At 39.8% G+C, this 16819-nt stretch overlaps 1 protein-coding gene across 1 annotated transcript in view; it reads right to left on the reverse strand.

The window, feature by feature from the left end:
* Positions 1 to 9043, reverse strand: part of DIPK2A (divergent protein kinase domain 2A) — a 35570-nt gene extending 26527 nt beyond the window's left edge. The window contains exon 1 of the mRNA XM_003930929.3: positions 7847 to 9043. Coding sequence (XP_003930978.1) covers positions 7847 to 8503 — 657 coding nt within the window. The 5' untranslated portion in view covers positions 8504 to 9043. The remainder of the gene's footprint in view (positions 1 to 7846) is intronic.
* Positions 9044 to 16819: the final 7776 nt, after the last annotated feature.

Below are 16819 nucleotides of genomic sequence, written 5' to 3' on the forward strand. Positions count from 1 at the left end.
GTCAAAATCTTAATGTTCAGGATTATTTTTAAGTATTGAAATCAACCAATATACTGTGGTATATTATGTTATTCTAAAAAAAAGTTTTTAAAATATCAAAGTTACACCCTTTGATCAGTTATCCATCATCCTACAGTTAATAAGGCCATTTTATTCTATCATGCCATAACACAGTCATGAAAAAGGTGGACATGTAATATACGAGTAAAGATACATAAAAGAATACATTTTGTTTTTATTTATTTACTCATTTACAAACAATAAATGACACGAGACTAATAGATGAAAATAAAGTCTATTTAAAAGTGATTGTATTCTTTTTTCTCCTGCATGACCAAAAATATTGTATACTAAATTTAAAAGATCAAAATTCCTTTTATACAAGAAATATAAAATAATTTATAATAATTCATAACCTCATACTTCATTAAAAGGAACACAGCTTTGCAGTTTACCTTAAGAGGGTAAATAGAGATGTGTTACCATGAAAGACTATTTTTTTTTTAAAGTTGAAAGTTCTTAGTATAAACAAACTAACTTCAAAAAAAATCTATTAATAAAACATACAACCTAAAATCTGAATAGCTATTTTCTACATAACAGGCATTTAAAAAAAAAAAAATATACAAGGTTTAAGTTTGAACACACTCTTAGAAAGTGTATGTTATCAAAAGCATAGAAAATGTTTACAGGTTCAACTTAAGTTTTAAAGTTATTTTTTAAAGCCCAAATTTGAATGAAATCCCATTGTAGTAACGCATGTTATAACAGCTGTTCATAGAGATTAGTCAACCGTACTGGTGACAGATTAATGTGTTCACAGTTTGGTGAACTGTCTGGAGGGGAGATATAGTAAAATTACTAGAATGATTTAATAGTTACTGAATTTTTGCTAAAATTTCTATAAGATTGTAGGTTCTTAACTTATACTGCTAAGTAACAGCCAAAATCCACTGCAAATACTGTAGAAGCTTAACAATTTCAAGATTTCTAAGTCCTAGCATATGTCCCATTTATTTCCCGAAATAATTTTCTGAATGCCATTTTCCACCCACCTCAAATTCCAACAATATTAAGCAATGCCTTGAAAATAGTAAGGTTGTGTTATTTTACTGAATATCATGTCCAACAGCTGTATCTAAAATTGGAAACTGATGTCAAAACACATTTAAAAAAACTAAATTTAATAGAAATAAATTATCTTTTAGAATAGCTTAAGAAATGCTTCCCCTTCCCCCAACTCAAAAAACAAAACAAAACAAAACAAAAAAACTACACTTGGCCAAAAGTTTTAAATATACATAAGTGTACTAGTCTCAACTGACCCTCACTGTGTTCCAAGGATGTACAGATCAGTTACTGGCACTATTGACCAATGCATAATCAGTGTCAGATCTTTTCACTTCAGAGTTAAAACCACAAAAAAGCACTTGAAAGAAAAAATATGAAGACACCGAAGCATTATACTTACTTCAGATTATAAATCTTTTAAGATTCTGTTTCAGAGTCTAAGGTCCATAAATAACCCAGACTTAACCTCTGCCTTTTTTTTTTTTTTTAACTACCATTTACCAATGTACTAAACAGAATTACTAAACTATAATAATGACTTACAGAGAAAAAAGTAAACTATTTGCTTTTTCTTAATCCTTATCTAAACCCTTTCCTACCATATTCATTCTATTCATTATACTTTATATGAGACAAATCCCTAACCCCCTTTTAAACTGCTATTCTTAAAATCTACAGTCTGAATAGCTGTAGGTACATATAATATATGTAAAGACGGTGACATTTGAATGTCTGCAATAAGCATAATTTTTATATTTCTAAGACAAACATCAGCATAATGTACTAAAGAACTTGCAACTATCATAGCTGTCTAAAAATGGAATAAGCTGATTTTCAAAGAAATAATACATTGTAAAAAGCTTTACAACTGAAAACATTTAACAGACATTACTTGAATAATCCTGCCTCCTTTAATCTTTAAAACAATCCTGTTAGGTAAGTATTAACATCCCCAATTTTACTGATTAAAAAAACTTAGAACCTGAAACATTAAGTGACTTGCTCAATACCATCCAACAACCTTGTGGTCGTACAGAATGTGAACTGGATGCTCTATCAATACTGTCCCCTCCACCATACAATGAGATGTCCCTCCCTAACTATCTGACAGTGTATATATACACCTTTTATATTGGGCTTATTACATTACATTGGTTGAATAATAATTAGTCATTTGTGTACCTATGTCCTACACAGTAAGCTACTTGGTTCCTAGGACCGTCTTTCCATCCTTTCAATCTAAATGCCTTGTAATAGATTGTAAAACAAACAGCCAAATTCAGTTCTTTTGGCTATAAATCCAAAGAGCTCCCAAGAATTTCACAGATAACTTCCTATCACTTTATACTACCCTCACCTTACCACTAATAATTTTCCATCACTTTACAACCATTTACTAAAGTTCATCAAACATTATCAGAAGAATGCAGGATTTAAATTCTAAGGCCATAATTTAATATATAGGTAATGAATGAAAGCTGAAGAAAGAAAAAGTCAGCATTCTGTGAAGAGTCAGCAACAATGACAGAAATACAGGAAGTAAGCCAGAGACCACAAACCAGAAAAACAGAATAAAAACCAGTCTGACAGTCCCCTGGGAAACTGAACACCCATGTCCGGAAGACCTATAAAAACAAGGTATTTCCCAACATGTGTGAAGAGTAAGTGCTAACTCATGCAGTGGAAATATAAAGAATAGTTCAAAGACCAGATAAAAGTACACAAAGGACAAAATTACAATGGTAAAAAAATACGAGTATGTCCAGAAACTAGACTAGGATGTCAAATGACTTTGTTCTACTGAATCTGAAGTGATATTTTCTTAAGGGCGACTGTTTCTAGGGTCCTTCTAAAATAAAAGTTCCCACCCCCTTTTCGGACTTGAGGTACACAGAATTGTATTATTTTTGTTTGATTATCTTGAAGGGCGTTCAAATGTCCAAAGTGTCAATGGACTCTCAGATGAAAAGCCACAAAAAGTTCTAAAACTTAAAAAAAAATTAGATTAAAAAATGCTCTACTAAGAACCATCTCTCATGTGTTATGAAGCCAAAATCTAGGAAGGCAGTTACTAAAGCAACAGCCAATGAAATAGAAGTAGGTGGTTCCCTAAGCTGTCATTTGAAAAGAAACTCCTGAGACACAATGTGGAACATCCTTTTGCACACTATTGCCTCACAAGATCCTTGGCCACCCTTAACTCCACATATTTCCCCTGAAAAGAAGTTTTTGGGGTTTGTTTTGTTTTAATCTGATTTCATGTGTGTAAAAACTTGGGGGTAGAAAAAAAGGCTTGAAAGAGAGCATCCAACTCCCAATCTTCTTTCAGAAGAGCTTAATCAAACCCACCCATGAAAGTCAAGTTCAAAAGAAAACACCACTACCACCACAAAAATCCAGACTTCTCAAGTCAAGAATTTGGAAACCCCAGAATGTTGGCGCTGAAAAGAATCTAATCCAATAGCCTCATTCTATAAAGAGGGGAGTGAGTCTAATAGTAAAAATCTATCCACTTTTCTAACGTACCATTAGCTAAACAGACATAATCTTTTATTTACTTCAAAAACTGTATTTTCACCAGTGAACTTAAAAAACATGTTGTTCCCTATATAAATTACTTTTAAAGGCAAAAACAACATTCACTGAAAGTTTTCTACAAAAAAAAAAATTATCTCAAAGAAATGGAAAAAAAAAAATCAGTATAACTGAAGTATGGTTGATACTCAAAATCACCATTAGTTTTAAGGTGATCCATACCCGAAACAAGTTTCAAAGCAGCTGATCAAGCATTAAGCAGTAAAAGTTCCTTTATTCAATATCTAACATTTATTGACTGCTTACAATTTATCATACACTACGTGATGTGCTTTGCAGGTATTGTATCATTTACAAGAATAGAAAAGCAAGCTTAAGAGCCACAGCTTAATAATAGTCATATACCATAACAATAAGGTAAATCCTATTAAAACCCTGATTTGGAAAATTTAAGGCAGATAAAGTTCCATAAATAGTAAAATTTTCAGCTCTTCCCCCTAAACAACAAAGAGCTTTCTTCATTTCCTACAAACAAGACCATCTTCACTACTTCCAGGTTATAAAGTCAGAGATTCTGTCTGAACTTCAAGAAATCCAGACAGCCTTTCTCTTTCTCTCTCTCTCTCTCTCTCTCTCTCTCTCTCTCTCTCTCTCTGTGTAAATTCAATAGATTAAATACAAATACTGATAGAAAATTTACTAATTATAACTTGTCATCTTACCAGTTATTCAATATCTCAATTTTTGAATACTTCAGGATTCCTGTTACATGATATAAAAATCAACATAGCTCTTTGCCTCCAGTTTTTTTCCATAGGATTAAGGCATAATTGGCACCAAAATACACCTCTTAGTGAAGTAAAAATGTGAAGATGAAAAGAAGCTATCAGAGTAGAAGATAAAAGTACTACTCGCATTATCTTCTTGCTTGATGTATATAAATATTCTTTAGAAGACAATAATTCTATGGGTAAACTATTGTAAACTAGTTAAACTACCCAATAATAGGAAGAAAGCTGTACTCTCATGCCTTTTCATACGGGGAAATTTATATTACAAATCTATGTAGCCTTAACTAGATAAGGTATGTGTGTATACATCTTAATACATTTAATATACATTTAATACCTTAATACATTTAATACACATTTAATGCCTTTCACTTCTCCTGTCAAGGCATAAATAGCAATTTTTTACTGTTTTTTCAAATAAGAAGAGGTGAGTTTAACAGATTAAATGCCTAAGTATTTTTCAGTTCTTTATTAAGTACCTTATTGAAAGAAATTTTCACATGCTTAATTTGAAGTATGTTTACTATACTGGAAGTTTGGTTAAGAACCCTTTGATGACGTCAGTTCAAAGGCTTTCTTTCCCCCAAAGTTGTTAATTTTTGGACAATATAAGAAAAACCTAGTTTGTCACCAGCTGTCCAAAATTCAACAAGTAGCTCCCCCTCCTGGAGGAAAAATAGAAGTGAGTTCAAGCTGTAAAACACTAGTACAACTAAAAATATTTTTTTAAAGACATGAAACAAAAAACCAGCCAAATCTGAGTTTTTCTATAAGTATCAATATCCCAATACTACTGTAAACAGCTATAAACAGTTTTATAGAAACATGTATAAATACTAAAAATGCAGTTTCCTTGCTAACAGAAGTAATGAACATCATTATTTGACTTACTACACAGCAACCTTTTCACCTGATCACAGAATGCTGAGATTCCTTTCATTTTGGTGGTTGTATACAATCATCAATCCTCAAGTATATTGTTCAGACTTTCAAACTCACTAGCTTTTGGCAAAGATCAAGTGATTGTACAAAGAAAGCAGCAGCTCTATGAAGACTCTTAAAAATATCTTCTTACTCTACTTGCTTGTTAATCGGGTTTTAAAAAGATAAGATGCCTATATGACTGAGTGGTACTATTTACATACTGTGAAACTGTATTTCACAGTATGTAATTAGCTATAATTATGATACATATATTAGTATTAGTAGTATTCCTGGGAACTGGGTTGTGTAAATTAAAAATGTAATTTACAAATCTTACACTCTAAAACGTGGAGACATGTTTCATCACATACTAAAAACAAATTCTTATCCTGTGACCCATCTATTTGCCCACTCAGAGGAATTGTGTCATTATGTGTAATATATAAGAAAATGGTGCTTTTTCAAAAAAAGCTGTTTCATCACTAAAGATGAGAACAGATAAGGAGTAAGTTTGAGGGAAAAGTTAAACAGAAAACGAGATACAAGCACACTTGACTATCTCAACTACAAAGTAAACTAAGAATGCCAAGAGAACTTCAAACTTAAAAAAATATAAAACCTTTCTGCACAAAGCACAAATTTACCTTAGTGTAAATCAGATGCCAAAGTTTCTCAAATTCAGATGCTATGACTACATTTATAAAGAAATGGCTACATAATGTTCTTAAAATACCGATTCTAATATTAGTTATTACTAATACATGACTATTCAAAATTACCTAATAAAAAATCTTTCAGTAGGACACCTGCATTAAACGTGTATTACTAAAATAGCTCCTTACTAACTTTCTGAGTCTTAAGAGAATTTGTCAGGGTACCTACTTCAGCAAACTGCTAACACGATCTCCATGAACCAACCTTGCTAATATAAACAAGACTTTTTTTCTTGAAAAGATAGCTTAATGAGAAACTTCAGTTCAGGTGTATGTACATAATAAACATAAGCTTTAGACATTGACTAGTTTGGGAACTACTGAATTAAGCAAATTTCTTTAAGGAAAGTTTAACCAGTTTTATGCCTCCGTTCAGTTAGGAGATACAGCAGTTTTAATATACACTCTGACTTTAAAATTAACCCAATACACATAGCCCCTGATGTCCTAAAATTTACTAAGACCCACACTAAAGTTTCATTTGAGGCAAAATATTTGTGTTACATTATTTGGCTAAACTAATGAAACGAAGCTGACTTCTTTTAGCTAAAATGAACAGTGTAGAGCTTGAGAAAAGAAAGAGAAATAAATCTGCACTTTCCTGTTCATGCCTTTTAGATTTTAAAAAAACACCAAAAAAACCCACCCTGTATAAACCTCCAGCTCTCAGTGGCATTCTTAGCAACTCAGAAGGAATGTGAAGTATACCAAAATTACTTGTGAACTTTAATTTTTCTCTCTTGTATTTGAAATAACAGCAAAAGTGTCATGGAAAGGAGCACGGTAACTTTTCTGCAGACAGAAGGAGAAATCACAAGCCCACAACTGTAAATCACTGTCCAAGGACACCGCACTGAAGCCGGGTGGGAATGTGCAGAAACAAGTAAATACTACAAAAGTAAACAGTGTTTTTGTTTTTCGTTCTCTTTTTGCTGTCACCAGTAACAAGATTTCATCCTATTCCCCTAAAACCACATTACTTTTCAAAATAAAGTCAGACGAGAGCAAATAACGCAACTGGCAAAAAACAAGAATCTCCTTCCCTGATACTCACCCTGGCCTAACATTTCATCTCCCTTCAATCAGATTACCAGATGAATAGGGCAGGTCACAGGATCAGGATGAAAATGTCTGTCTAGCCTTAAGCCCTCCCTGCCCCAAGTCCAAAGCTGCCTTACTTTTCCTGTTTCTTTGATTCTAATCCAACCCAAAGTTCGGCTCACGGATTAACCCTTCCCCGACCACTGTCCCATTCTCCGACTTTATCCTTCCCCACCCGTCCCCGAATTAGCTGTCCAAATGACTGCTAGGTAAATGAGGGAAAACAAAGACTCTGAGACCGAAGTTAGGCCAAGCCACTAGCGCCAGAAAAGGAAGAGCGAACACGATGTGAAACACTTCAGAAGAACTAAGAAAGGTCCAAGGGCTCGTGGACAGTCTGCGCCGCGGACCTGCAAGGCCCGGCAGATAAAAGCAGAAAGGCAGGGGGCAGAACGGAAGGAAACTCGCCGGAGAGACATTTTGGGGAGCGTTAAGAGACGCACTCCCTCTGGCGTTGAAGGATCCGCAGTCAAATCCGAGATAAGCCCGAGTCTAGGTGACAAAAGCAGACTCTCCATCGGCCGTGTCACCCTCGGCCTCGCCGCGCAGCCCCGGGCTCCCCTGGAGCCGCCCCTTCGCACGTTGCAGCCTGGCCCAGCCCGGGTCGGGTCCGAACCCGCAGCGAGCGCGGGCGTGGCCCCTTCTCCTCACTCCGGTTCCCACGCGCGGTCCCTCCCAGCAGGACGCCCCCCGCCCTGGCTCCGCGCCTACCTGTAGCACCAGCGGCTCAGGGTTGAAGGCCAGGGTCAGCAGCAGCTGCATGCGCTCCGAGTCCTTGAGGTTGCGAAGCAGGAAGCTGCCCGAGTCCTTGGTCTCGGCGTAGCGGCGCACCAAGCGGTCGAGAAGGCGCTGCGAGGGGCAGTGCACCAGGTCCGACCAGCCCTCCACCGCCTCGGGCGTGAGCAGACGCACGTCGCCGTTGAGGCGCGCGAACTCGGTCCGGGGCATGGCCTGCAGCAGGTCGCAGCGGGGCCGGCCGGTGGCCCGCTTGCAGATGCTCTGGTCGAGCTGCGCCAGCTCGCGCTGCGAGCCGAGCCGCTTGAGCACCACTCGGCGGCGGCCGCCCTCGCGGGGCTCGCCGTACTGCGCGAAGTACACGTTCTTCACGTTGAGGAAGTCCAGCAGGCGCAAGCGGCCCCACGCCTCGAACACCACCTGCCCGTTGAGGAAGCGGCGGCACCAGCTCGTGCCGAAGCACGCCGGGCACTTATTGAGCTGCAGGAAGCGCCGGTCGGCCAGCTCGTTGCGCTGCCAAGAGGCGAGCAGCGACGGCGAGTGCAGCACCATCAGCACCAACAGGCTGCCCAGCGCCGCCAGCTTCAGCGAGCGGGACAGGCGGCCCAGCTTCGGGGGCACCAGGCGCCACATACCGCCCGCCCGCCCGCAACGGGAGGGCGAGGGCACCCCCGGGGCGCCCCCGCCGCGCCAAGATCCGGAGAGCGACCAACAGGAGCACCGGGCGACAGAAGGAGCAAGCGCGCGGTCTGGGGCGCAGGGCGCAGTAGGTGTGTAAGAGACGAAGACGGAGAGCGGTAAGGCGCGGGCCAGAGCAGGCTTCGACTTCTCCCAGTCACTAGTCTCCACAACTCTCCAGCTCCCTCCTCCGAGCTCCCCGCCCTCCGTCTCCGGCGGCGCCTCCTCCTCGCCAGCCAAGTTATAGACGAGAGGGAGGGGGAGGGAACGCAGGGACCCGACGGCCGCGCGCCCGTGCCCGCGCGCACGCGCACTGTGGGCGCGAGAGCTGCGGCGGCAGCCAGCCACGGCGAGTGGGGTCTGCGAGGAAAGGAGGGACTCGCGGAAGGGGAAGAGCAGCTGGGCGTCTCACACCCACAAGCAGCGACGCGCGCCGCAGAGCCACACGCCCTCGCCCGTACGCGCTGGCTCTCCGGAGACAGGGAAGGGGGCCGGGGCCGGACCGGCGGGGCGGAGCGAGCGCGTCGCGCGCCGCCCAGAAAGCGTAAGCGCGGGCTCGCGGGAGCGGTTGTGGGGGCGGTTCAATGAGGGCGGAGCTCGAGCTCTTGGGGTGGAGGCCTGAACTCGCGGGCCCTGGTAGCAGAAAGACTTTGTAGTCATCTTTAATGAGTGTTGTGGTTTGCTGGTGCCTGCCTTTTGGAAACGGTCCTTTAAGGAAGGCAGGAAGGAGAAGAAATGAACCGCGAAGTCCATCGGAGCCCCTTTTCTGATGGCGCGGCCGCCTTCCCTCGCCTTATATGGGTGGGGAGCGCGCCTGGGGGCGGGGCGAGGCCCGGGAGTGGGGGGCTCGCGTTCCCCCGCGGCTCGCGCGCCTCGCGGTAGGGGGTGGGGCCTGCGGAGAGACGGTGGGGAAAGCGTGAGCGGTGGCGGGCTGGTTGGAGCTTCATTTTTGAGGTTGTGTCTGTAAAAGCATTTAAAATTTTCCCGAGTGGACACAGAAAAAAAGTTCTCAAGCCACGGTGTTAAAGTGAAAATGGGATGAAGGGGAAATGACGCGGCCTCGCGTCGCCCAAGCGCCGCGAAGAAGCGGGGAAGGGCTTGCCAGGCTTGCGTCTGCTCCCCGCAGGCTGTCCCAGCCCGGCCACGGAGCCCTGCGGTTCTTCTCCGCGAAGCGGATTTTCTGGCGTCGCCCCTGAGAGTCCCTGAGGAGCGGGCCTCGAAGCGTTTCCTTGGCGGTAACCGTGGAGACCCGGGGCTGCTTGGTGCTCCGCACGGTCTCCTTGACTCAGTCACCCCAGACTGCAAAAGTAAGGTGCAAATGCTGCACGAAAGCACGGTGTTTAGGTCTAAGTTTCAGGGCCCCCGGACTGTTTAGCAGTAGGGCTAGTAGATATCTTATCATACTTTTGACTTTCAGCGCCAAGATGGTTAAAATGAGACGTGGTTTTTAGCCTGAGGGGACAAGTGGTTCCTGATACGTTAGTAAACATCTGTGTCTTTACCGAGCTAATTTTAGGGATTGAACAGTGCTTTTAGAAGACCTTGGTAACTGGCATGTATAGATCAACTGTTTACAGCGAGTTAAGAAACATCTATACCAAGATATCAAAAGTAACAATACTTTCTGTATTGTTTGATTGTAACAGGCATTTCTTACAAATTCTTGTAAGAATTAAGATTTTGGAAAAAAAAAAGTGAGAAATTTAATAAATTTAAAATAGGCATGATTTTGTAATGATTTGCATTGAATACAAATTGGAATAATCTTCAAAGCTTTGAAGAAATTGACTTACTATACTTAAGTTTGGCTTCTGCTGAGTGGTTATACCATCTTTGGTGGGAATTTTATTTAACTTGCTTTCAAGTATTCCCAAACTCCATACAGTATAGAGCTAAAAACTCAAGTGAAATTTTCTTATGCAAAGGAGTTATGATGGTTCTATAGACCTGTGCTGTAGTTCAGCTGTGAACTAGAGGCTGCTGCTGCTGAATTGTAAACAAAGCAAGTTATTACTTAACTGCAAATTTCTTCTTACATCTTTTCTGTCTCATAAATTTGTTCAATTAATAGTAGACAATATATAGTAGACAATATGTAGAATTGATTTAAAACAATAAAAGTACTTCATAAGTTGCCATTAAACTGATAAACTGAGAGAACTGGGGCATAGTGAGACCGTTTAGGTAACTAGTAACAGGATTAAGGAGATACCTGTACTGCTTCTTTGTATGAAATAGGTCTTGGAGTTCTTAAACTATTCTCAGCCTCCAGATGCTTGGAATTGTACAGGCATCATTTGAAACATGGAAATAAAACACGCTTACTAGTCGACACAGGTTGAATTTTGAAAAAATGTTTGCTTTTCATCTAAGCAGTTTACATTTGTTTAAAAGCTCTGATCTTTTCAGTTAAATTTTCTAGACGTTTATCAAGAAAGTTAGTTTTCAAGAGCTTAATACATTCATCAAAAGAAAAAGTCTTAGAACTACATGAGATGAACGTATAGTGTTCTAAAGTTCCCTATTAGGGTTTGTAAAAGATCTCTAAGTGGGGCTGGGTGCGATGGCTCAGGCCTGCAATCTCAGCACTTTGGAAAGCGGAGACGGGCAAATCACGAAGTTAGGAGATTAAGACCGCCCTGGCCAACATGGTGAAACCCCGTCTCTACTAAAACTACAAAATTAGCCAGGCGTGGCATCGCACACTGTAATCCCAGCTACTCGGGAGGCTGAGGCAGGAAGATTGCTTGAAACTGGGAGGTGGAGGCTGCAGTGAGCAGAGGTCATGCCACTGCACTCCAACCTGGCGACAGAGCGAGACTCCATCTAAAAAACAAAAAAATCAAAGTGAAGGTTAATATACATTAGTCACCTTTCCTACAAACTGCAGGTTGCTTTCCACCAGTGGATCATCCAAAGTTCTTGACCATTATTTTAAATAATGGCAAATAATATAATTTCCAGTGCCTTGTAAAATGTCATTTTACAATAACTATCACTGTTTTAAATGTATCAGATGGAATTAAATACCATAGTGGTTTGATACTAACATCCATTTTGATTGTCAAAGTTTTCCATTGTATTACTTATTCTATTCTTTACAGCAGTGGTTCTCAGCAAGGGACTGTTGCCTCCCAGGGGACAGTTGGCAACGTCTGGAGACATTTTTGGCTTCATAAACTAGGGAGTGGGGTTCTACTGGTGTCCAGTGGGAATGTGGCAAGGATGCTGCAAAATATCCTACATTGCAAAAGACAGTCCCCAGCAACAAGGAATTAACTCACTCAACATGTCAGTAGTGTGCTGTTGAGAAACGCTGACTGACAAGAATTCTATGCCGTATGATTATAGGCATAAGTCTTACCGGTTGTCATACTTTCCTGTAACAAAAAACGTGTATACCATTGTCCCTTGAACAACATAGGTTTGAATTGTGTGGGTCGACTCATACACAGATTTTTTTCAACCAGACGAGAATCAGAACTATAGTAGTTGCTGGATATGAAACCCAAGGACAGCTGACTTACTGTAAGCAGATTCTGCAGGACTGGCTGCAGAACTTGCATACGAGAGGGTTTTGGTATGCCGGGAGTCCTGGAACCAATCCCAGGTGTATACCAACAGACAGCAGTATTTAAATTTTTTTCATATCTTGTGATCATAATCGTCTGAATGTTAACATAGGAATTTTTAATCATTACAACTATTACTGATGTTCAGCTGATCAAAAAAAAATCCCAATTTGAATAAATATAAAAAGTAATATTTTATTGAAATATATTTCTTAATAAGCTTGGGCATTTTATGAAATTAGATTTCCATGAACAAATATTATTTATTGCTAGAACCAGACAAAGTCAGTTTTCTCTCTTTTTTGTTTTTGGAGATGCAAGGGCCAAAATATCTTGTTCATTTATGTTGAAGAAAAGAATGTTTATACAGCAATTTTATTTATTTCATTTTATTCCTTCTGACTAGAATCATTTACGGATAGTGATCTATCATCACAATATTCTTAGTGACATACCAAGTAGGTTTTCTAAGTTAGTTGGATTTAGAAGCAAAGCACTGGAAATCTATGTTGGAAAATGATTTTTTTTTTTTAAACTTGGTTACTAGAATTATTTTCTCATATTGACTGTATTTAGTGCCCTGGAAGTCATGTCCTGGGACAGTGCACTATAATAAGATTCAGGATGGGTAAGAGTTATTCCTTTTGTAAAGGCCAGAAAGACAATTTCCTGTGTACTAAAGAACCCAGAACAGTGTCTGGTTTAAATGGTTTGTTCCAGTAGTGTTTGCCAGATGGGTGGATGAACAATTGAAGGAATAAACATTTTCAGATTAAGTATTATTGTAATAGTCTAAACTAGAAATGATGGGTATTTAAAAAAAACTAGCACATTCTGGATATATTGCGAACATAGCGCTAACAAAATTTGATGTGAGAGAAAGGCAAGCATCAGGTGTCATGGCATGGTATTTGTCTTAAGCTATCGTAAGAATTACCATTTGTCTAAGCCTGTTGGGGCTGCTGGAACAATCTCAGACTAGGTCACTTATGAACAACAGAAATTTATTTCTCACAGTTTTGGAACCAAGTCCATGATCAAGGTGCTTGCAAATTTTGTCTTGGGTGTTTTCCTCATTCATAAATGTTTCTGGTGTGTCTCCACATGGCAGAAGGCAAGGGAATCGCTCTGGGTTCTCTTTTATAAGGATACTAGTCACCTCCCAAAGAATCCACCTTCAGATACCATCACACTGAGGATTGGGCCTCAGCATATGAATTATGGCACAAGGGGGTGAGGGTGCAGCTGACACAACCGTTTTTATTCTAGCACCATATGCTGAGATGGGGGAGACGGAGAGGAAAAGGATGAGAAAGATGCAAGTGCAGTTCACCTGTCTGTATTCTTCAGTGTCACATTTATGTTCCAATTACCTCACGTATGTGTGTTAGGAGATGAACCTTAAGGACAGATTTTGTTAAAGGGGTTTTTTTTTTTGTTTATTTTTTGAGACGGAGTCTCGCTCTTGTTACCCAGGCTGGAGTGCAATGGTGCGATCTCTGCTCACTGCAACCTCCGCCTCCTGGGTTCAGACAATTCTCCTGCCTCAGCCTCCTGAGTAGCTGGGATTACAGGCACGCGCCACCATGCCCAGCTAATTTTTTGTATTTTTAGTAGAGACGGGGTTTCACCATGTTGACCAGGATGGTCTCGATCTGTCGACCTTGTGATCCACCCGCCTCGGCCTCCCAAAGTGCTGGGATTACAGACTTGAGCCACCACGCCCGGCCTAAAGGGTTTTTTTTTAAAGCTGTTTAGCATTTTAATAGAATTTTAAATGTATTTTATTGCATTTATTATATTTTAAATCCATAACTCTGCATAGATATTTTCTAGGACAGATTCTGTATCAAACAATTGGCTTCATTGGTTGTAAATATAGAATTGTCAAACATATACACTACAACCATATTTTGCTTGAAATAATTGAATCATATAGTTTTCTGGCCCTGTCAGAATAATGCACGTTAGCCCAAATGCAACTGTAACATTATAATTCATGATTTATATTAATTCAAAATATCATGCAGTGTTATACACTTTTCCACATTGATGAGGATCATCCTGAGAGGCACATTTTTCTTTTGCTCAGTAAATTTTTAAAACTTGTTTTTTTCCAGTTTGTTTCAGCACAGAACAATATATGCAAATATTTTAAAAATTAACACATAACTAAGAGGGCACTTACCCACTTGTTAAGATCTTTTGAAAAGTTAACACAAGTCATGTATACAGGTGTCAATTAACATTATTATCTATTTTAAAGATTGGCATACATTCTAAAAGTGTGGTTTATTCAGTTCCAACCAACCAAGTACAAGATTCTGAGTGTGTGGGTTCTGAGAGTCCAGTGGAGGAGGCAGATATATGCATACCAAATTCATTACATGTTTGTGACCAATAGTGAGATAAAAGTAAATATGAAAAGAGCACAAACAAAAAATTCCTGTAGCTATAGATGTTATCTTTGCATTTATATGACTCCCTTCAGGAGAATATGCTGTATACACTAGGAGAATTTTGCTTTCTTTGTCAACTGTTTTTCTCTCAAGCCTCACATCTTCTCCTCATTCTGACTTGTGCAAATGGTGTTCCTGCCACCTCTGTGGATGATGGAAACTACACAGCTCTTCTCTCTGGGCAAGCATGCCAGAGATCTCAGAGAACAGCAGCTGCCTGTTCAGAGCAAAAGCATCCTTCTGGATAACAAAAGTGCTGCCTTGTTTTTGACTCAGTTATCTTTACCAGGTTCCTTTCACGGAAACCGCTTGTATAGGTAAAAGACCTGCTATAGTCTTCAGTCTAATGGCTGTGCCCGTTTTAAAGGTCAGCCATAGCTAGGAGAGAGGTCAGGTAAGTGTTACACTTGGGTATCACATACAATGTGTATTTAACGTTCAAAATGATACAGTCCAGAACTGTCAATTTTTGTTTTTTTCTTACAAAAGGACTTATAAAACTCTGTAGGTAAATAAGTAAGATTCTAACTTTAGGGAACCAACCATAGAAATGTCTTATTATCCAGTGTAGTCTATTCAGAGTATGGCCAGTAGCATTGTGTCTTCACCAAAGAGAGTCCCCCATCTTTGAGCTGTAACTGGTACACTGGTCTTTCTGATTTGAATCATCTACTACTCCTCTGTCCTTTGCAGCTCCATGCTTTTCTGTAGATTGATATTCAGGACGTTTTTCCTTTATATTTTGGAAGAGTAAAGCTCTCATTATTTTTTGAAAATCAGGAACTAAAATGTAAATCACATCAAATGAAATAGAAATATGGCATACTGTTTTGTTATAATTAGGCTTCCTTGAAGATTTGCCTGCTACTTTAAAAACTTGAATAATTATAAATAAATGAAATATATTTTGTGCTGACTTAATCATAAGATGAACAGACCATAATAACTTGTCAGCAAACTGAAAGTAACAATTTCATGGATTAAACTGGGATGTCAGTATATTTAACTGTTCTGAGATACAGTGACCCCCTAATTGCCGTCATCAGTATGCAGATTAAATACGTACAGTTATTGGAGTTCTAAAAGGAACTTTAAACTCTATAAAATTATTACATCATTAGATAGTTAATTTGTATGTCTGTCCATTTTTTAGAATATATCTTCCCACCAAAATGACCACCAATGAATTGCATTTTTACATTGTTTTCTCACATAACACTGGGAATGGATTGCAAAGGAAATTTCAGGGAAAATTCTAAGAAAATAATTATTTTAAAAATTACTTTCCTCTAGGCATGGTGCCTGACACCTGTAATCCCAACTCTTTGGGAAGCCAAGGCGGGCAGATCACTTGAGCCCAAGAGTTCAAGACCAGCCTGGGCAACATGGTGAAACCCTGTCTCAACAAAAAATACACAGACACACAAATTAGCCAGGCATAGTGGTGCACACCAGTTGTCCCAGCTACTTGGGAGGTTGAGGTGGGAGGATCACTTGAGCCCAGGAGGTTACGGCTACAAGTGAGCCATGTTCCTACCACTGTTGTCTAAACTGGGTGACAGAGCAAGACCCTCTCTCAAAAAAAAGAAAAAATGCTTTTAAATTCCACAGATCTTTCTAAGTTATATATTAAAAGAAAACTATTCTTCAAATAAAACGTCCTTTTTCATGATTTTTCTATTTGTTGCTGGTATATAGACATAAAATTTCTTTTTTAATATTATCTTTGCAATAAGGAAAATTACTGCTAATAGTAATAACTATTAACTACTGCAGTAGTTAATTTTGGGTTTTCCATACAAAAAAAATGATGTAAATTACAATAGGTCAGGTGCAGTGGCTCATGCCTGTAATCCCAGCATTTTGGGAGGCCGAGGTGTGGTTGGATCACAAAGTCAAGAGATCAAGACCATCCTGGCCAATATGGCGAAACCCCGTCTCTACTAAAAATACAAAAGTTAGCTGAGTGTGGTGCGCATGCTTTTATTCCCAGCTACTCAGGAGGCCGAGACAGGAAAATCACTTGAACCTGGGAGGCAGAGGTTGCAGTGAGCCAAGATTGTGCCATTGCACTCCAGCTTGGGAGGCAGAGGTGGCAGTGAGCCAAGATTGTGCCATTGCACTCCAGCTTGGGCAACAGAGGGAGACTGTCTCAAAAAAAAAACAAGAAAAAAAGCAAAAAAGCATTACTTTTAAACATTTCAAATACCTTGGAACAAATTGAAGGAAGGACGTACATC

The sequence above is a fragment of the Saimiri boliviensis genome, chromosome 9 (assembly GCF_048565385.1).
Source record: "Saimiri boliviensis isolate mSaiBol1 chromosome 9, mSaiBol1.pri, whole genome shotgun sequence".
NCBI lineage: Eukaryota > Metazoa > Chordata > Mammalia > Primates > Cebidae > Saimiri > Saimiri boliviensis.